The sequence below is a fragment of the Girardinichthys multiradiatus genome, chromosome 23 (assembly GCF_021462225.1).
Source record: "Girardinichthys multiradiatus isolate DD_20200921_A chromosome 23, DD_fGirMul_XY1, whole genome shotgun sequence".
NCBI classification, from domain to species: Eukaryota; Metazoa; Chordata; class Actinopteri; order Cyprinodontiformes; family Goodeidae; genus Girardinichthys; species Girardinichthys multiradiatus.
In genome coordinates, this window is record NC_061815.1 from 47,555,609 (window position 1) to 47,570,977 (window position 15,369).

Consider the following 15,369-nt stretch of genomic DNA (forward strand, 5'->3'; position numbering starts at 1 on the left):
CATGTGCATAACGGCCTTCTCGAACTTGTCGACTGATCATTTATGTTAGGCTTTTAGCTTACTATTGGTAATTAACATTATTTATTCCTTGTTTTGAGCTTCATTGTATACATTACTTGTTTACTGTGTTTATTTAGTTTAGTTACTTTAATTAATGAGGTTTCTAAGCTGTTAGTTGAATTAAATGTAAGTTATACAATTTTCAACTTCTTCGTTTTTGTGATTATTTTTATTTAGATTTATATTTTTATTATTTATTTTATTATTATTTTTTAGCATTGTGTTGTTCATAATAACTCTGATGTAAAGTGTGATTGATTGATTGATTTATAATGACACCAATAGCCACATTTCTTGTCCTTATTTTTAATAACAATAGATGGTGCAAAGTCATTGAACATTTATCTTATTTCCTCAAAAATATCACAAATATATGGTCCCAGCTCAGTAGTGACCCATTTGCACTGGATACAGGTATGATGAGTCAAGTGTTACATTTGTTGTAGGAGTGGCAGTGTCACTTGACCATCTGGGCAGAAAAAGGAGTGCTTCATGTATCCACAATTCTTCTCAAAACCTAATCATAGGAATATTAATATTTCATAAAATTTTTTTGTATATATTTAGATTTTCTCTTCACATACATGCAATATTTACAACATGCAAGGCAATTACAATGTAGCACTTTGTAATGAAGCAAATATAAAATGCTTTAACCTTTTGAGCTTACACAAACTGGACAAGAGCAAAAGAAATAAAACAGCAATCCGCAAATCTGCAAATCATCTTTAGTGTTTCATGCATCTTCAGCTTTACTCTTACACAATATTTGAGGAATTCTTACTGAGATTTTACTTTAGCAATATTGCTTTAAGCACCATATTTCATCCATAAAGTTTTTAATTATAAGATTCTTTATCCATAATCTTGAAAAAGAAAAAAAGTTTATATATTGTATAAAAATTGCTTTTTAAGTGGGGATTAATGATACTTTTACTTTTTTCACAGCACTTGTTTGGGAAGGTTCACATTTCTCAATGGTTTCTTGGAAACCCAAGTCTTTTTTTATACAATCTAATCAATAAGGAACTCGTGAAACTACAGCACTGAGATAATAACACCAGCTAATCACAAGTAGATGGACCAGTAGATAACATTAAAGAAGAGGAAGGAGAAAGGGAACAGGGCTCTTGAGTACAGGTCAACTCTTTTAGCAGCAGAGGGGATGACTGGTTTCGGAGGAGGTGGTTTCTTGTTCTTCGCTTGAGATTTACCAAGAGCAGAGCCAGTGTCAATTGGTTTCCCATAGCAGTCAAAGTTTGACAGTTCAAAGTCCCGTGGGAGAGAGCCCACAATGCTGAAGTCGTTGGTCCTCAGGTCAGATTTGGATGTGCACACCTTTTTGCAGCGGGTCTCACCCACCTGGGAGACAACAGAGAGAAGGAAAAAAAATATTATTCTACAAAATGTAAGGTAGTTGCAATTTTTTTCTTTTTTCATTTAAACATAACTGTTAAGACAAAAATAATTTGGAAGCTTTGCCTGCAGCCCTTGGGGGAGAAAAGATTAAATCAAGCAATAGACTTCATTTGCATTCCATAAAAGCTTGCACCAACTTTAGTGGTAAAACTCATACTCGTACTCATACTCATACTCATACTCATACTCATATTCATACTCAACATCTTCCTCTTCATCCGGGACAGGGTCGCGGGGGCAGCAGACTTAGTATAGACACCCAGACTTCCCTCTCCCCATACACCTCCTCCAGCTCCTCCAGGGGGAGCCCAAGGCGTTCCCAGGCCAGCCGAGAGACATAGTCCCTCCAGTGTGTCCCGGGCCGTCCCCTGGGCCTCCTCCCCGGTGGGACGTGCCTGGAACACCTCCCGAGGGAGGCGTCCAGGAGGCATTCAGTATAGATGCCCGAGCCACCTCAACTGTCTCCTCTTAATGTGAAGCTCCTCCCGGATGGCCGAGCTTCTCGTTCGACCGTGTCCCTCAGGGAATCTCGTGAGGGGTACTCCAGGAGTATTGGGTACCAGGCCCTTTGATATGGGCTGTTAGGTCCCTCTACGACCGCTGTCAGAGCTTGGTCCACATTACCGGCAGTAAGTCGGACCCCTTTCCGGTCGGGGGGGGGTGAGGTCCGGCCTCAAGTGGAGGAGTTCAATTATCTTGGGGTCTTGTTCACGAATGAGGAAAAATGGAGCGAGAGATTGATAGATGGATTAGTGCTGCATCTGTCATGGTGAAGAGAGAGCTGAGTCAAAAAGTGAAGCTCTCGATTTACCGGTCAATCTACGTTCTTACCCTCATCTATGGTCATGAGCTTTGGGTCATAACCGAAAGAACAAGATCATGGATACAAGCAACCAAAATGTGTTTCCTCCGCTGGGTGTCTGGGCTCTCCCTTAGAGATAGGGTGAGAAGCTCCGTCATCCGGGAGGGACTCAGAGTAGAGCCGCTGCTTCTTCAAATCGAGAGGAGCCAGTGGAGATGGCTCAGGTATCTGGCTAGGATGCCTTGCCTCCTGGACGCCTCCTAGGTGAGGTGTTCCGGGCACGCCCAGAGGAAGACCCAGGACACGCTGGAGGGATTATGTTTCTTGGCTGGCCTGGGAACGCCTTGTTATTCCCCTTGGATGAGCTGGCCCAAGTGGTTGGGGAGAAGGAAGTCTGGGTCTCTCTGCTTAGTCTGCTGCCCCCGCGACCCGACCCAAGAGAAGCGGAGGACAATGGATGAATGGATGGAAGGAATGATGCACTGAGTTTTGACAACTACACAATGGTCTGTGTAAATACTCCAGCTATTATCTAATTTCTTTACTGAATTACATAAACTGAAAAAAGCATTTATCTGAGGCTTTTAAAATGGTTTGACTTGACAACAAACACTTTAACAATGCAGTAAATGAGCCATTTGATCATGAAACATGGACAGAACTCCCACTGATAAATCACCTGATGCTATTTTAAGGGCATGTTTGGAGCCAACAAAAGGAAATCTTTTGTTCTCTGTAACATTACCTCACCAGAGGCGTCTTTTAAGCCCCATAAATGCTATCTTAACGGTTGTTTATTCAACACAATCTGAAGAGGGATTTAGGTTAAGGTCACCTGAAATAATCCTTTTCAACGGCTTCACTGATGACCTGCAGGGTGGACAGGATCTAATCAGATTGAAGTCATTAAAATAATTAAAGGTGTGTTATTTTAATTTGGTTTTTATGAGAAAACTAATTTAAACCTCAAAGGAGTAGAGTTGTTATGTCAAACAGAGGGACTCCAATGTAAAATTATTTCTGTATATTGATATGTTTAACCTGCATCCTGATCCCACATTTATTTGCATTGGGACAATAAAAATGTAATGGATATATTTTCCTGATATGCATTTAGATTTGATCTTTGCAACAAACCACCACTTAAAGTGTTGGATCTGAAATCTATGCTTCATCACTTGAATGTGGGCACTGGACTGAAATTAGAGATTAAAATAGTAAGAGCTCTAACAGTGGGTATTTTAGATTTTATAGTTTGCAGAATTAATTTTGAAGCTTTTGAGTTCTGCAAACCTGAAGTGCAACAACAGTTTCATTTAAGCTTTTCTGTTTGTTGCAACTCATAACCCTGATAATATATTGATTTAATTAACAACTAGAAATGTAAATTTTGAGTTGCTTCTTGCCTTTGCAAAGATTGGCTGTTGTAATTTTAGCTTTTTAGATTGTCACAGTGTACATGCCGACAGGAAGAGCAGGAAAACAACAGGAGAGACATGACTAATCATGGCTGGAATAAACTTCACATTAATGCACATAATTAGAATTTCCAAGCACTTAAGGAGCTACTAACCCAAAGAAACCCAATATCAAACCTTCCAAAGTAAAACCTAAACGGTAAGATTCAAAAATGCAAGTTTAGAGCTCAAAAATCCAAAAGAATTCATCTATAAAAATGTTTTGTGGCTATAGCCAAATTCCTTCCTAATACATTCTTTTACACACGTTCATGATATCAAAGTCAGTCACTAACGTTTAAGGTGCTGACATGAAGAGGTGTCCCTCCAGTCCCATTGATGGTGTTGTTCTTGACTACAGGACTCTTTCCTGCAGCCTTCTCCTTGGAAGCTATCCTGGCCTTCTCTGCCTCGATGTGTTTTGGACTGTTGAGCATCACCTGAACCACAGCATATTCCACTAGCGAGGCAAAGCCGAACAGCAGGCATGCAATGAGCCAGATGTCAATTGCCTTGACATAGGACACTTTGGGTAGCTCCGAAGCTAAGGAGGTGCACTCAGAAGACAGGGAGAGCACCGAGAGGATACCTGCATAGAGGGAGAGCACAGATACCCTTGTCAGTCAGAAATGTGCATGAAAATGAGGTATAACTGTCTTTAAAAAGAAAGTAATGCTTACATACACTACTAGTCAAAGGTTTTAGAATGCCTTTCTCATTTAATGGTTTTCTTTATGTTTATGACTAATTATATTGTACGTACATTCTTAATGAAGGCATCAAAATAGTGAATGAAGACATGTAATTATGTAGCAAACCAAAAATTGTAAAATAACTTTAAATATGTTATATTTTAGAATCCTTAAAGTAGCCACCCTTTACTGTAATGACTGAAATATAAACCTCTGGCCATCTCTCAATGAACGTCTAGGAAGTTCTTTCAAGACTCTTTGGAAAACCATTTCAGGTGGCCACCTCATGAAGCTCATGGAGAGAATGCCAAGAGATCTAAGCAGTCATCAAGGCAAAGGGTGGATATTTTGTAAGTCAGTCAGTCAGTCAGTCATTTTCTACCGCTTATTCCATAGTGGGTCGCAGGGGAGCTGGTGCCTAACTCCAGCAGTCTATGGGCGAGAGGCGGGGTACACCCTGGATAGGTCGCCAGTCCATCGCAGGGCAACACACAAACAACCATGCACACACTCATTCATACATCTAAGGGTAATTTAGAGTGACCAATTAACCTAACAGGCATGTCTTTGGACTGTGGGAGGAAGCCGGAGTACCCGGTGAGAACCCACGCATGCACGGGGAGAACATGCAAACTCCATGCAGAAAGACCCCAGGCTGGGAATTGAACCAAGGACCTTCTTGCTGCAAGGCAACAGTGCTACCAACTGCACCACCGTGCAGCCCAATTTATATTATTTTAGGTTATATTTTGTAATAACCTAAAATATAAAAATGTTTAGAGTTATTTCACAGTTTTTTTTTATTTACTACATAATTCCATGTGTGTTTATTCACAGGTGTGTTGTCTCTGGTGAGAATCTACAATTTAAGTAGTCATGAAAATAAAGAGACCTATGAAGTGAGAAAGGTGTTCTAAAACTTTTGACTGGTAGTGTAATCCAGTGATGGATACAATATTAAAAGAAATGTACTTATGTCTATATGGACAAACAATGTTTGGAGACATGTTGAAAAATTCTGCCACATGAACACTACAGCTCTCATACCTCAAGTACTCAGCTCATATGTACCACGGCTGCAGAAACAACACAAATACAACTCAGATTTCGCAGCAACGACACATCAATAACTTGCTCGCACATGGCATGGGAGAATTAGTGACTCTTAACCCCTTACCTCATGTTTAATTAATTCAGCTAATATTTATTTAACCATTTGGGGACACTGATAAAGCACTGAAATCTTATTTCCTGATGGTCAATTAATCTTTTTCTATGAAAAGAAAAAGTAAAATGAGACAGCAATGTCACTGAAAAATAACAGATCCTATCATGATACAGCAGGACACTGTGAATATCACCCCACTGATGCACAACATACATAAACCTTTCACAACAGATCCAAAGCAAGTCTGTCTTTGAATGGCTGAAGAAAGAGTTTTCAAGGAGCATAGTCAAACTCCAGACTTAAATCTAAAGGGCTATAGCCTCAAAAACCATCCAATGTGGCTGAATTAAAACAATTTGGCAAAGATGAATGGGACATTATTCATCCACAGGGATGCACAAGTCTTATTCCCAGTTACTGCAAATACCTATACAACTTGTTACGAGGCTTGGAGGGTGATTACTTTTAAAAACAGGGCCAAATTGATTTGTAATGCTTTTCACTTAATAAATCAATACATCATTTAGAAACATAAATATATATTTTTTTATTTTCTACAGATATCTTTATCTGAAATTAATATTTGTGTAATGATGAAATACCGTACTGTGACAAAAGAAGAACAAAAACTTTTTAGGAAGCAAGTACTTTTTCATGGCACTGTAGAGATTTACAGATGGATGATGCATTCTCAGGTGCTTTTTCAGACATTTTTTCAGATAACTGTTCAGTAGCTGTTAATCCATTTTTTTGGCTTGATACTCCTTTTTCTGTCCTCCTCTTGTCCCTTTAATTTTTATGCACAAGCTTCATAATAAGATGTAAGATGACTTCAAAGAATGTTTAAAGAAAAGTTAAAAACAAAATCCACAGAAACACTTCCGGGAATCTGGAGAAACCATTAATCCAAACATTTTTAAAGGTTACAAGAATGCCTGATTCTTTAGATGTAAAGTATTGGTGCTTAAAAATGTCCCACCCTATTGTATAAACATACAATAAGGCATCTGATATTATAGAGACTTGATATTTATTTTCACACAGGAAACACTGGTACTCAGTCAGCTGTAAAGGAAAATTTTAAAATGTCCTCCCTTTCATCACAAAAACTGTAATGAAACAGCTACAAAAGGGTTCTGAGAACATTTTGAAATCAGTATTCAAAGCTGATTTGTTTTCCTTCTGTTAGGAGCACAGACAGCCTCTAACAAGAAAGTAATTCCAAAGTGTATTTATCTCTTATCATTACAGTTGGGTGATTTTCCTTAAATAGCAGCAAATCTTCCAGGCCACAGTCGAAACAGCAATCATGACCACCATTAAAGGTTATTCTAACATCAACGATGTGCTTTGCACACTTCTTTTCTTGGCATCTCACTTTTTGTTGTTAATGTGTCTTAAAAGTGACTTCTAATACATTCAAATGACTAATAGGTGCTAATCTCATACCTAATTAGGGCCATTCAATCAAATAGAGGTTTCCCTTCTCACTAGAATGAATTTGAAGGCTGTTAAGGTAAGGTAAGGTAAGGTAATTTATATAACGCTTTTCAGCAACGAGACACTCAAAGCGCTGTACATACAATTACAATACAATCACAAAGCAAATAAACACAGATACAGACACAGAAAAACAAATCAAATGATAAAATCAAACAACAGAGGTAATTAAAAAAAGTTAAATAAAATAAAGAGAATAGAATGATGGACAAGAAAATGGAAGGAAAATTGGACTGTTGCTTCACCATTATCAGTAAACAGACATAATCAAAAAAACACAACAAGATAATGAAGTTCACACAATCTCTTGGTTGTACAAAACTGCCTTAATATTAGAGTGAAGGGATAATCATATTGTATATATTTTTTTATCTTGATGAAATAAACACATACTAAGTCTTAAAGCGCAATTAAATAAACACATTTATTCATTCAAACACATAGATCTAGAACGATTTGTTGGCACCCCTGGAAAAGATGTGTAAAAAGTCTTCAAATAAATTCATTGTTTTTTGACCCAACATTGAAAACATCACACTGAAAACATGTAGAAATCCATCCTTCAATGTGAGCACATTCATTCAGTTAGGAAAAAAAACAAAAAAACTCCTACATTATGTAATATTTTTTTTATTGAAAATACTGTTAGCAGGCATGGATTACTGTTGGAGATCTGCAGCAAAAGGTGGTATCAAAAAATCTCCATGACAACCGATAAGCGATAACCACATGCCGAAAAATTGTTCGGGAGCGATTGCAGACAATTATTTTTGCCCCACCATCACTGTCACTAATGTTAACATGTTCAGTTTGTGGACGGCATTATGAATTATGGCTAATTCAACACATAAAAGGTTTACAAGACAAAAAACATTCAACCTTCTTCTATGGCCATCTCAGTCTCTGGGCCTAAATCCTATATGAAAGGATGAAATGAACTGAGCAAAACATTGTAGGATCTGGAACAGTGGTTTTCAACTCTTGTCCTCAGGGTCCTTCATGTTTTAGATGTTTCTCTTCTCCAACACACCTAAATCAAATGATTGCTTTACCTCCTCAGCACGCCACAAAGTGCTGCAAAAGCTTGTTAATTACTCATTTATGTAAGGCAGGTGTTTAGAGTTGGGGACCCACATGAAACATGCAGGACAGGGTCCTGAAGACCTGGATTGAAAACTACTGATCTAGAAAACTTTGCAAGGAGGAATGACAGAAAATTCTTCTCTCCATAACCTTGTAAAATGTTAGAGAACAAGGCAACTGTGTTGCCCTATAGGAAAAAGGAGGCTGTATTAACAGCAGTGATTCCAACAGTTTTACCAACAGTGATTTAGTCAAAAATATTTTCTTAACATCGATTTTATTCTCATGCAATCAAATAAATGTGAAAAAAACGTTTGGATTTCTCTACATTTTTGCATTGTGTGATTATCCTGCTCCAATAAAAAAAGAGTATTTTAGGAATACATCTTTATGAGGGGTTCCAATTAATTTGTTCACATGTGCATATAATGTAACACAAAAATGAACTTGAATGGACATACACATGCTGACTGACCTGGACCCATCTCATTCAGAGAAAAGTCACAGCAGGGTTTGAAGAGATGATGGAATGAAAGTGATGATGAACAGCTGGAATGAAGATGGAACAAACAGAGGCTGCAGGTGAATGAGGTGGGATAACAATGGAAGATCTCATCCAGCCAGTCCTGGGCACACATACAAGGGTAATGTTGCAATAGCATATGAGGGTGAAACTGACATATTCCACATGTTGTGCAGTGAAGAAGGAGTAAAAACTGTTTTTTTCTTTTATAGCTAACACCAGATTACAGTGGATGTATTTCGGAAAGACAATGTATGAGGAAGCATATCTCAAATCTCTCAGGCCAAACCTCTAAAACCTTTAGAGCGGTTTTATTTATGATCTCTTCAACTTCTGTCTGTTTCTGTTCATAACAGAAGTTGAGTTTGGTACACAATCAACTAATTCAGAATATACTGATAAATCTTATCAGAAAGTTCACTTATTTCAGTTATTCCAGTCAAACGTGATACTTATTTTATATCGATTCATTATACACAGAGTGATCTGATCAAGCATGTGTTGCTGTTAGTTTTGATGACTTCAGCTCATTGCTAGCAAAAACCCCAAATTCAGTGAAAGACCTATAAAATGACTTATAAAGCAAAGGATAGGATTGTATTACAGAAAAATGGGTTCACTGAAAAGTTTTATTCTAAAATATATTGTCAATATTTAGTCAGGCTCTTTTTGTGTGAATGACTCCACCAGGTCACTGTAGATTGAAGGCAATCAGCCAAGGTTGCTTTAATAGTGAACTTAAACTTATCTGCAATGTTGACTCTGGGGTCTCCCATCTTCCTCTTGATAAATAACCAATATATTCTCTTACAGTGATATCAGGACAAATTTGAGTTTTTATAAAAATAAGCGACTTATTCATCTTCCCATGATCGTTTAGGCCACAACACAACATTTCTTTATTTCAGATCATTTTCTATTAGTCGTATGTAATATTCAAATTTTCTGAGAAACTAAACTGGAGTTTTTTTCTCATCTGTAAGTCATATTCATCAACTTTTACAGTAACGAGTACTTCAAAAAATAGTACAAATCTAAACAAATGTTTCATTTCTTACATTGAATTACAGAAATGAATTGAACATTTGATGATTTATTACCGAGGTGGACCTGTAAATGTTTTCTCTCCCACTTACTCAGTTTTTCACTGCAGTTACTATCTTGTAAATGAGACCATAAGTCTCAAGACACTTTGCTCCATAAATAACGAAATAACACTAGCTAAAAGAGCAGAATGGGTGTTTACAGTGTTTACATCCTTGTAAATATTAGTGAAACGTGTTGGAATTGGTAATATGAATCTTACCCAAAGGGACCCTGGCAGCACTTGCATCAGGGTTGATCCAGAAAGACAGCCAGGAAAGGACCACGATAAGCAGCGTCGGGGCATAAACACCCATCATGTAAAAGCCAACTTGTCTCCGTAGGGTGAAGATAACCTCTACACAAGTGTAATACCCTATATGAGGAAGAAGAAAACCTTTAAATCCTTGGATAAAAACTGTGATAGTTTTTGTAATGAAACACAAACTAATGTGGATGTTGGTTTAAGGATATATTTCTAAATTAAATCATGATTTTGGTCCATTCTGACTTTTATAACTGTTATGGGTATTTGAATGTAAAAAAAAAAAAAAAAAGTTCTGTTCTGTTTTAATGAAACACAGCAGAATGAACAATTTTATTCATTAACTGTACATCCGGCATTAAAAAGGAGCAGCCAGCTCAAATCCTCTTGATCTGTGTGTTTTAGCCCAAGAACAACTAGGTGGTTGTCCAGTGAAAACAGTTGAGTGTAAGTAATATTTAAAAACTCCAGATTCTCACTTGCTTTTAAAGAAAGGCTGGCTGTGCCATGAAGCTGGCTCAAAACAGTTGAACACAAAGACGATCTTTATAGGTAAAAGCCTGACGGAACAAAAATGTTGCCATCAAAATCAGATCAGCTTTACATGCAATGGATGACAAACTGTAGGCATCATTTTAAAGGAAAGAACAAGGATCCATTTGCTGAAACTGAATTGTGTCGCAGACGTTTGAACTCCCATGTCAGTGAGCAGACATGTGGTGTCCTGATTTATTTAACTGATTACTGTTTGGAGCAGTAAGTTCAAATAGTTTACAGTAGATGGAAGTATAAAGTTAACATGGAACAAAAATTTACAGATTTTTTTAAGGCATAGTATTTAGCAAATGTTTTCAGATGGATAAACATCAAACACCTAAACATTGGCTAGAGACACAAATAGCAAAAACATTAAATTAGTTTTAAATTACGACTATTTTACCATAACTTTTAAGCTATCTTAGTACAGTGGCTCTCCAAGTCTACACACCCCATTTATTACTCCAGGTTTTTGAAAATACTTAGACCATGATCATCATTAATGTGATGTATATCATGAACAGTTCAAATGAAAAGTAACTGAGAAATGTAAAAGAAAAAGCTGCAATGACATGTCTGCAGATGTGTGCACACCCTTAAACAAATACTTTGTGGAAGCAACTTTTAAATTTACTTTCCTAAGTTTAAACATGCAATCAACTCTATTGTATTGGACACTTTTTACCTGAAGAGCTCAGATGAGTATGTTTACAGACTACATTTTGCTTTCTCTTTTTTAGATATGAAAAACACTGCACTGATATACAGAAACATCACCTGTTCCCTCATAGAATTTGGTGCAGTTTCCATAATCAATATCTTCGTGTCTGATGTCAAACTGTGGAAGAGCAATAGCATCCATTTGGACAGGGTCTCCTGTCTGCCACATGAACTGCAGGTCATCTGTTGTGTAGCCGACTGGAAAATGGACAGACATGAAAACATACAGATGTATGTTAAAAATACTTTTATAACAGATTCAAAAAAATCGAAAAAACACAACAATCTAAAGCAGCTTGGTTTGGCACTGGATCAAACCTTAATGTGCTTGGAACTAAATACCATCACTAAGTCAAGCTTAATTAGCTGTGAGACTAATAATTGGGTGTTTTTGCTAAACTTACAGCTTTCAAGTTGCATTTTACACCTCTGCGTATCCATTGGAAACAGAGTCAGATCCAAAGGACAAGAAAGGGTGATGGACAACCTGGAAGAGGATGAAAACTGGCAGGTTTTAGCTTTATAACCTTTGCCTGCCTCTCTGTATATTTACATACAATCACATACAAGCCTTGTTGTGTAACATTGATGTGAACCTTGGAATTTTCCAGGACTTCACTGGATTGGATCACATGTGACTTTTAAACACCAAACAATTGCTGAGTCTTTCAACATTTACTTGTTTTCTGCATTTAGGCTTGCAGCCTCCAGATTCAGTTTAAAAAATAATAATAATTTATGTTAACATATGCAAACCTTGCACTGTAATAAAATATTTTAAACAGACCAAAATATGTCAAGCCCTGTTTATATGTGAACCTATAGTCACCAAAAAGTTGAGTAAAATGTTAAAAAAAGAAAGCTGCTATAATTGGTGAACTAGTTATCAGAATATTTTCCCATCTCAAAAATGTTAATTAAATTAATGGATGGAGTCTGATCAATTTTTATTTTTTAAGCACAGTACTTAAAAAGTCATCCAAAGGTTAATTTGGTTGATTTTTGGTACACGAATAAACATCTTTAACTGATGGAAAACAATGAAGCAGGAAATTGTAAAGGGATTTTCACATAAAGTATAAAAGGAAAAGCTGATATCAAATTGCAGCGGTGGTGAATAAACAATGCATTGAAAAATGGATTTAGTGGCATCAACAAATTTTGATTTAGTTTAAAAGGCATAAATAAATATTTGAAGGAAAGCAAATTAATTAAAAGGAAAAATTTCTCCAAATACACAACCTGACCACATTTTATGCAATTTGCACAAACACAGAAATGTATTTCATGTATTTTGAAAAACTGTGAAAAAAACAAACAAGTAAGTCAGTAAATAAAAGTACCTCATACTGATGAGGACATCTCCATTACGGAAGATAAAAAGGAGGATGTTCTCTTGGGTTACATCATGAAAGTTTGCACTCTTCTCATTAGCGAAGAACAGGTCAGGCTTCCAGAGACATTTGAACATCTTGGGATCAACGGTGAGCGAGTCTGACTTGAAGTCCTGGGGTAACTTGAGCCTGGGGTCATTCCAGCGCTGCCGCAGGAAGATGTTCACCCTGTAATCCTGTCAGGTTTGACACCAGACAAGTTCAGACATGACTATGTTTAAACTAAACACTGAGTGAAATGCAAAAGTAGAGAGAAATAAACACAGAGTCACTTTTCCACATCAGAAAAACTGAACCTTTGCTCTAAAGCGTCTAGCAAGAAGGTATTTAACAACCTTATGTTTGTGACAATGAGAAAGGTTAGCTAAGCTTGCAAGAAAAGCACTTTAAACCATCATTTTGACTATTTGATACCGACAAAAGTTGTCACTTGTTCTGATTGCATATTCATGTTATTACATTTTTTCTAAAGCAAAACTAAAACAAGCCACATGCAGAGTTAGCTTTTATGACTGAACTCAAAGATGATGACGCGTAAAGAGCTGCAGAGCCCAGAGGTCACATGTTCTCAACACTCCAGCATCACTGACACCATTAGGGAGCCTATTGGTGAAATCTCCACATTCTTGCTGGTCTTGAGCTAAAGCAGGCTATTCTTTAACCTTGTGAAAATGTGATTTTGTGAAGTGAAGAAGGATGAAAATGTTTAATATATCATAAACTTCAAACACATCAGCTTTTTGTGAGTAAAAGAAAAGTGGCTTATCATTTACAATTTGGTTAGATTATTTCTCTGTTTCTTCACTATTTGTTGACGCAGTAGATTTATAAAGTTGCTGGATATTATAAGATTAATGAATAATCATCCGAAGTTTGTTGAAATCAGTGGATTGCTGTTGTTGGGAACTACATGTGCTGAATGTATTTATGTTAGGAATATATTGGAAATTTTACAGAAATTCACCAAACCTCACTGTATTCACATTTGCCTTCTGATGCTTTTTTAAATTCAGCCTGACTATTCATAATATTCTGTTAGAAAAGATTTTAGTATTGCGATGGAAGCTTGAGGTCCATTTGCTCTACATTTAGAAAGCAAGCTGTCATTTGTACCCCACCCTAATTTCTAATTCCTGTGCGTGTCCAGTTCCACAAACAGGCTCTGCTGGCTTTTTTCCTTTCTGAGATGCAAGCCAATTCCCACACCTTATCCTTCCTGAAAACCAGACAAGGAAATATATCTTCCTTCTGGCTCAGTGTCAAGCTGCCAGTACGACATTCGATTCCAGGGAGATTTAACAGAACTGTGTGTTGTAATCAGCAAGGAAAACTCAAGCTGGGAGGCAGTAAAAACTGCACTGCAATTTATTATGTCTCAACAGCATGAACATCATATTCTACAGAGGTGTACACAATCTTCAAGTGAAAATTGGTGTGTTAAATACTGCAGACGTGTGCTGCATGTTAACCTGAGTAAGGTGTAAATGATGAGGGATGCTTCTCAGAGATCAAACACCCCACAGAGTGATAAATTGAGGGGGGAGAGGTGACCAGCTGCTGTTTCCTTCTCCTCAATGAATCGTTTTAAACCTTCTTAACTTTCTGAATCTTTGGGCAACCCAAGGGAGAGAAAGAGGACCATTGGTACTTCTCTTATTTTCCTTCGTTGCCATTTTTTTGGCTCATGTTCCGATTTCTTACACCTGTCCTTTGCTTGTTTCCTCGCATCTTGCTTTGGGTGGATACTTGCTTAAGTTGCAATGATTTTCATGACTTTCTCCCAGTCTGTTTTATTTCACATTTCCTGTCTTATAATTCCTCTCTGCTCAGTCTCATCATTTGCCTCTCCTTTCTTCTTTCTGTCTAGATGTGTTTCTTGCTCTGACTCTGTCACTATTGAGAGCCAAATCCAACAAATCTACTATGAGGAGAGAAACTAAATAGCCTGTCCTGGTTGTTTAGCACTTCTCACCCACTGACCCCTGGGTGGATGGAAATAATAAAATGTTCTCATGATCTATTAAATAAATATTTGAGCTTTTTGCTGCAAGGTCTGAATGAAATAATTATGAAGGGTTTCTGGGCTGCACGATGGCACAGTTGGCAGCTGTCAACAGTGCTGCCAATTGCAGCCCAGAAACACCTGTCATGCAACACCACAAGGATTTATTTTAATGGGTGGGGCAAAATGTTCTTGCTAAAGGTAATTAGTTTTAAATTGTTGCTGTGCAGATTAGCCATTCATATGTTGGGTTAAACTTGATGAGCTACTTAGGGACAAATTAAATGATTTCATAATGTGACACATAGTTTAATAAATATTAAAAATACATGCAGACTGGAAAAATGTCATTTAATGCATTAATATTAATTTAAGTCTTAGGTAAATGATTACATGTATAAATATTTAATTTATTACTTTTACACAGTCAGTCATTTTCTATACCGCTTCTTCCATAGTGGGTCACGGGGAAGCTGGGCACACCCTGGACAGGTCACCAGTCCATCACAGGGCAACACACAAACAACCAAGCACACACTCATTCACACAGCTAAGGGCAATTTAGAGAGACCAATTAACCTAACAGGCATGTCTTTGGACTGTGGGAGGAAGCCGGAGTACCCGGTGAGAACCCACGCATGCACGGGGAGAACATGCAAACTCC

At 37.3% G+C, this 15,369-nt stretch overlaps 1 protein-coding gene across 1 annotated transcript in view; it reads right to left on the bottom strand.

The window, feature by feature from the left end:
- Nucleotides 1–350: 350 nt before the first annotated feature.
- Nucleotides 351–15,369, bottom strand: part of glrbb (glycine receptor, beta b) — a 33,596-nt gene continuing 18,577 nt past the window's right edge. Inside the window, exons 5-10 of the mRNA XM_047354588.1 lie at nt 12,653–12,879; nt 11,714–11,796; nt 11,367–11,507; nt 10,011–10,163; nt 4,035–4,327; nt 351–1,422 (exon numbers count right to left, since the gene is read on the bottom strand). Of these exons, the coding sequence (XP_047210544.1) occupies nt 1,129–1,422; nt 4,035–4,327; nt 10,011–10,163; nt 11,367–11,507; nt 11,714–11,796; nt 12,653–12,879 (1,191 nt within the window). The 3' untranslated portion in view covers nt 351–1,128. The remainder of the gene's footprint in view (nt 1,423–4,034; nt 4,328–10,010; nt 10,164–11,366; nt 11,508–11,713; nt 11,797–12,652; nt 12,880–15,369) is intronic.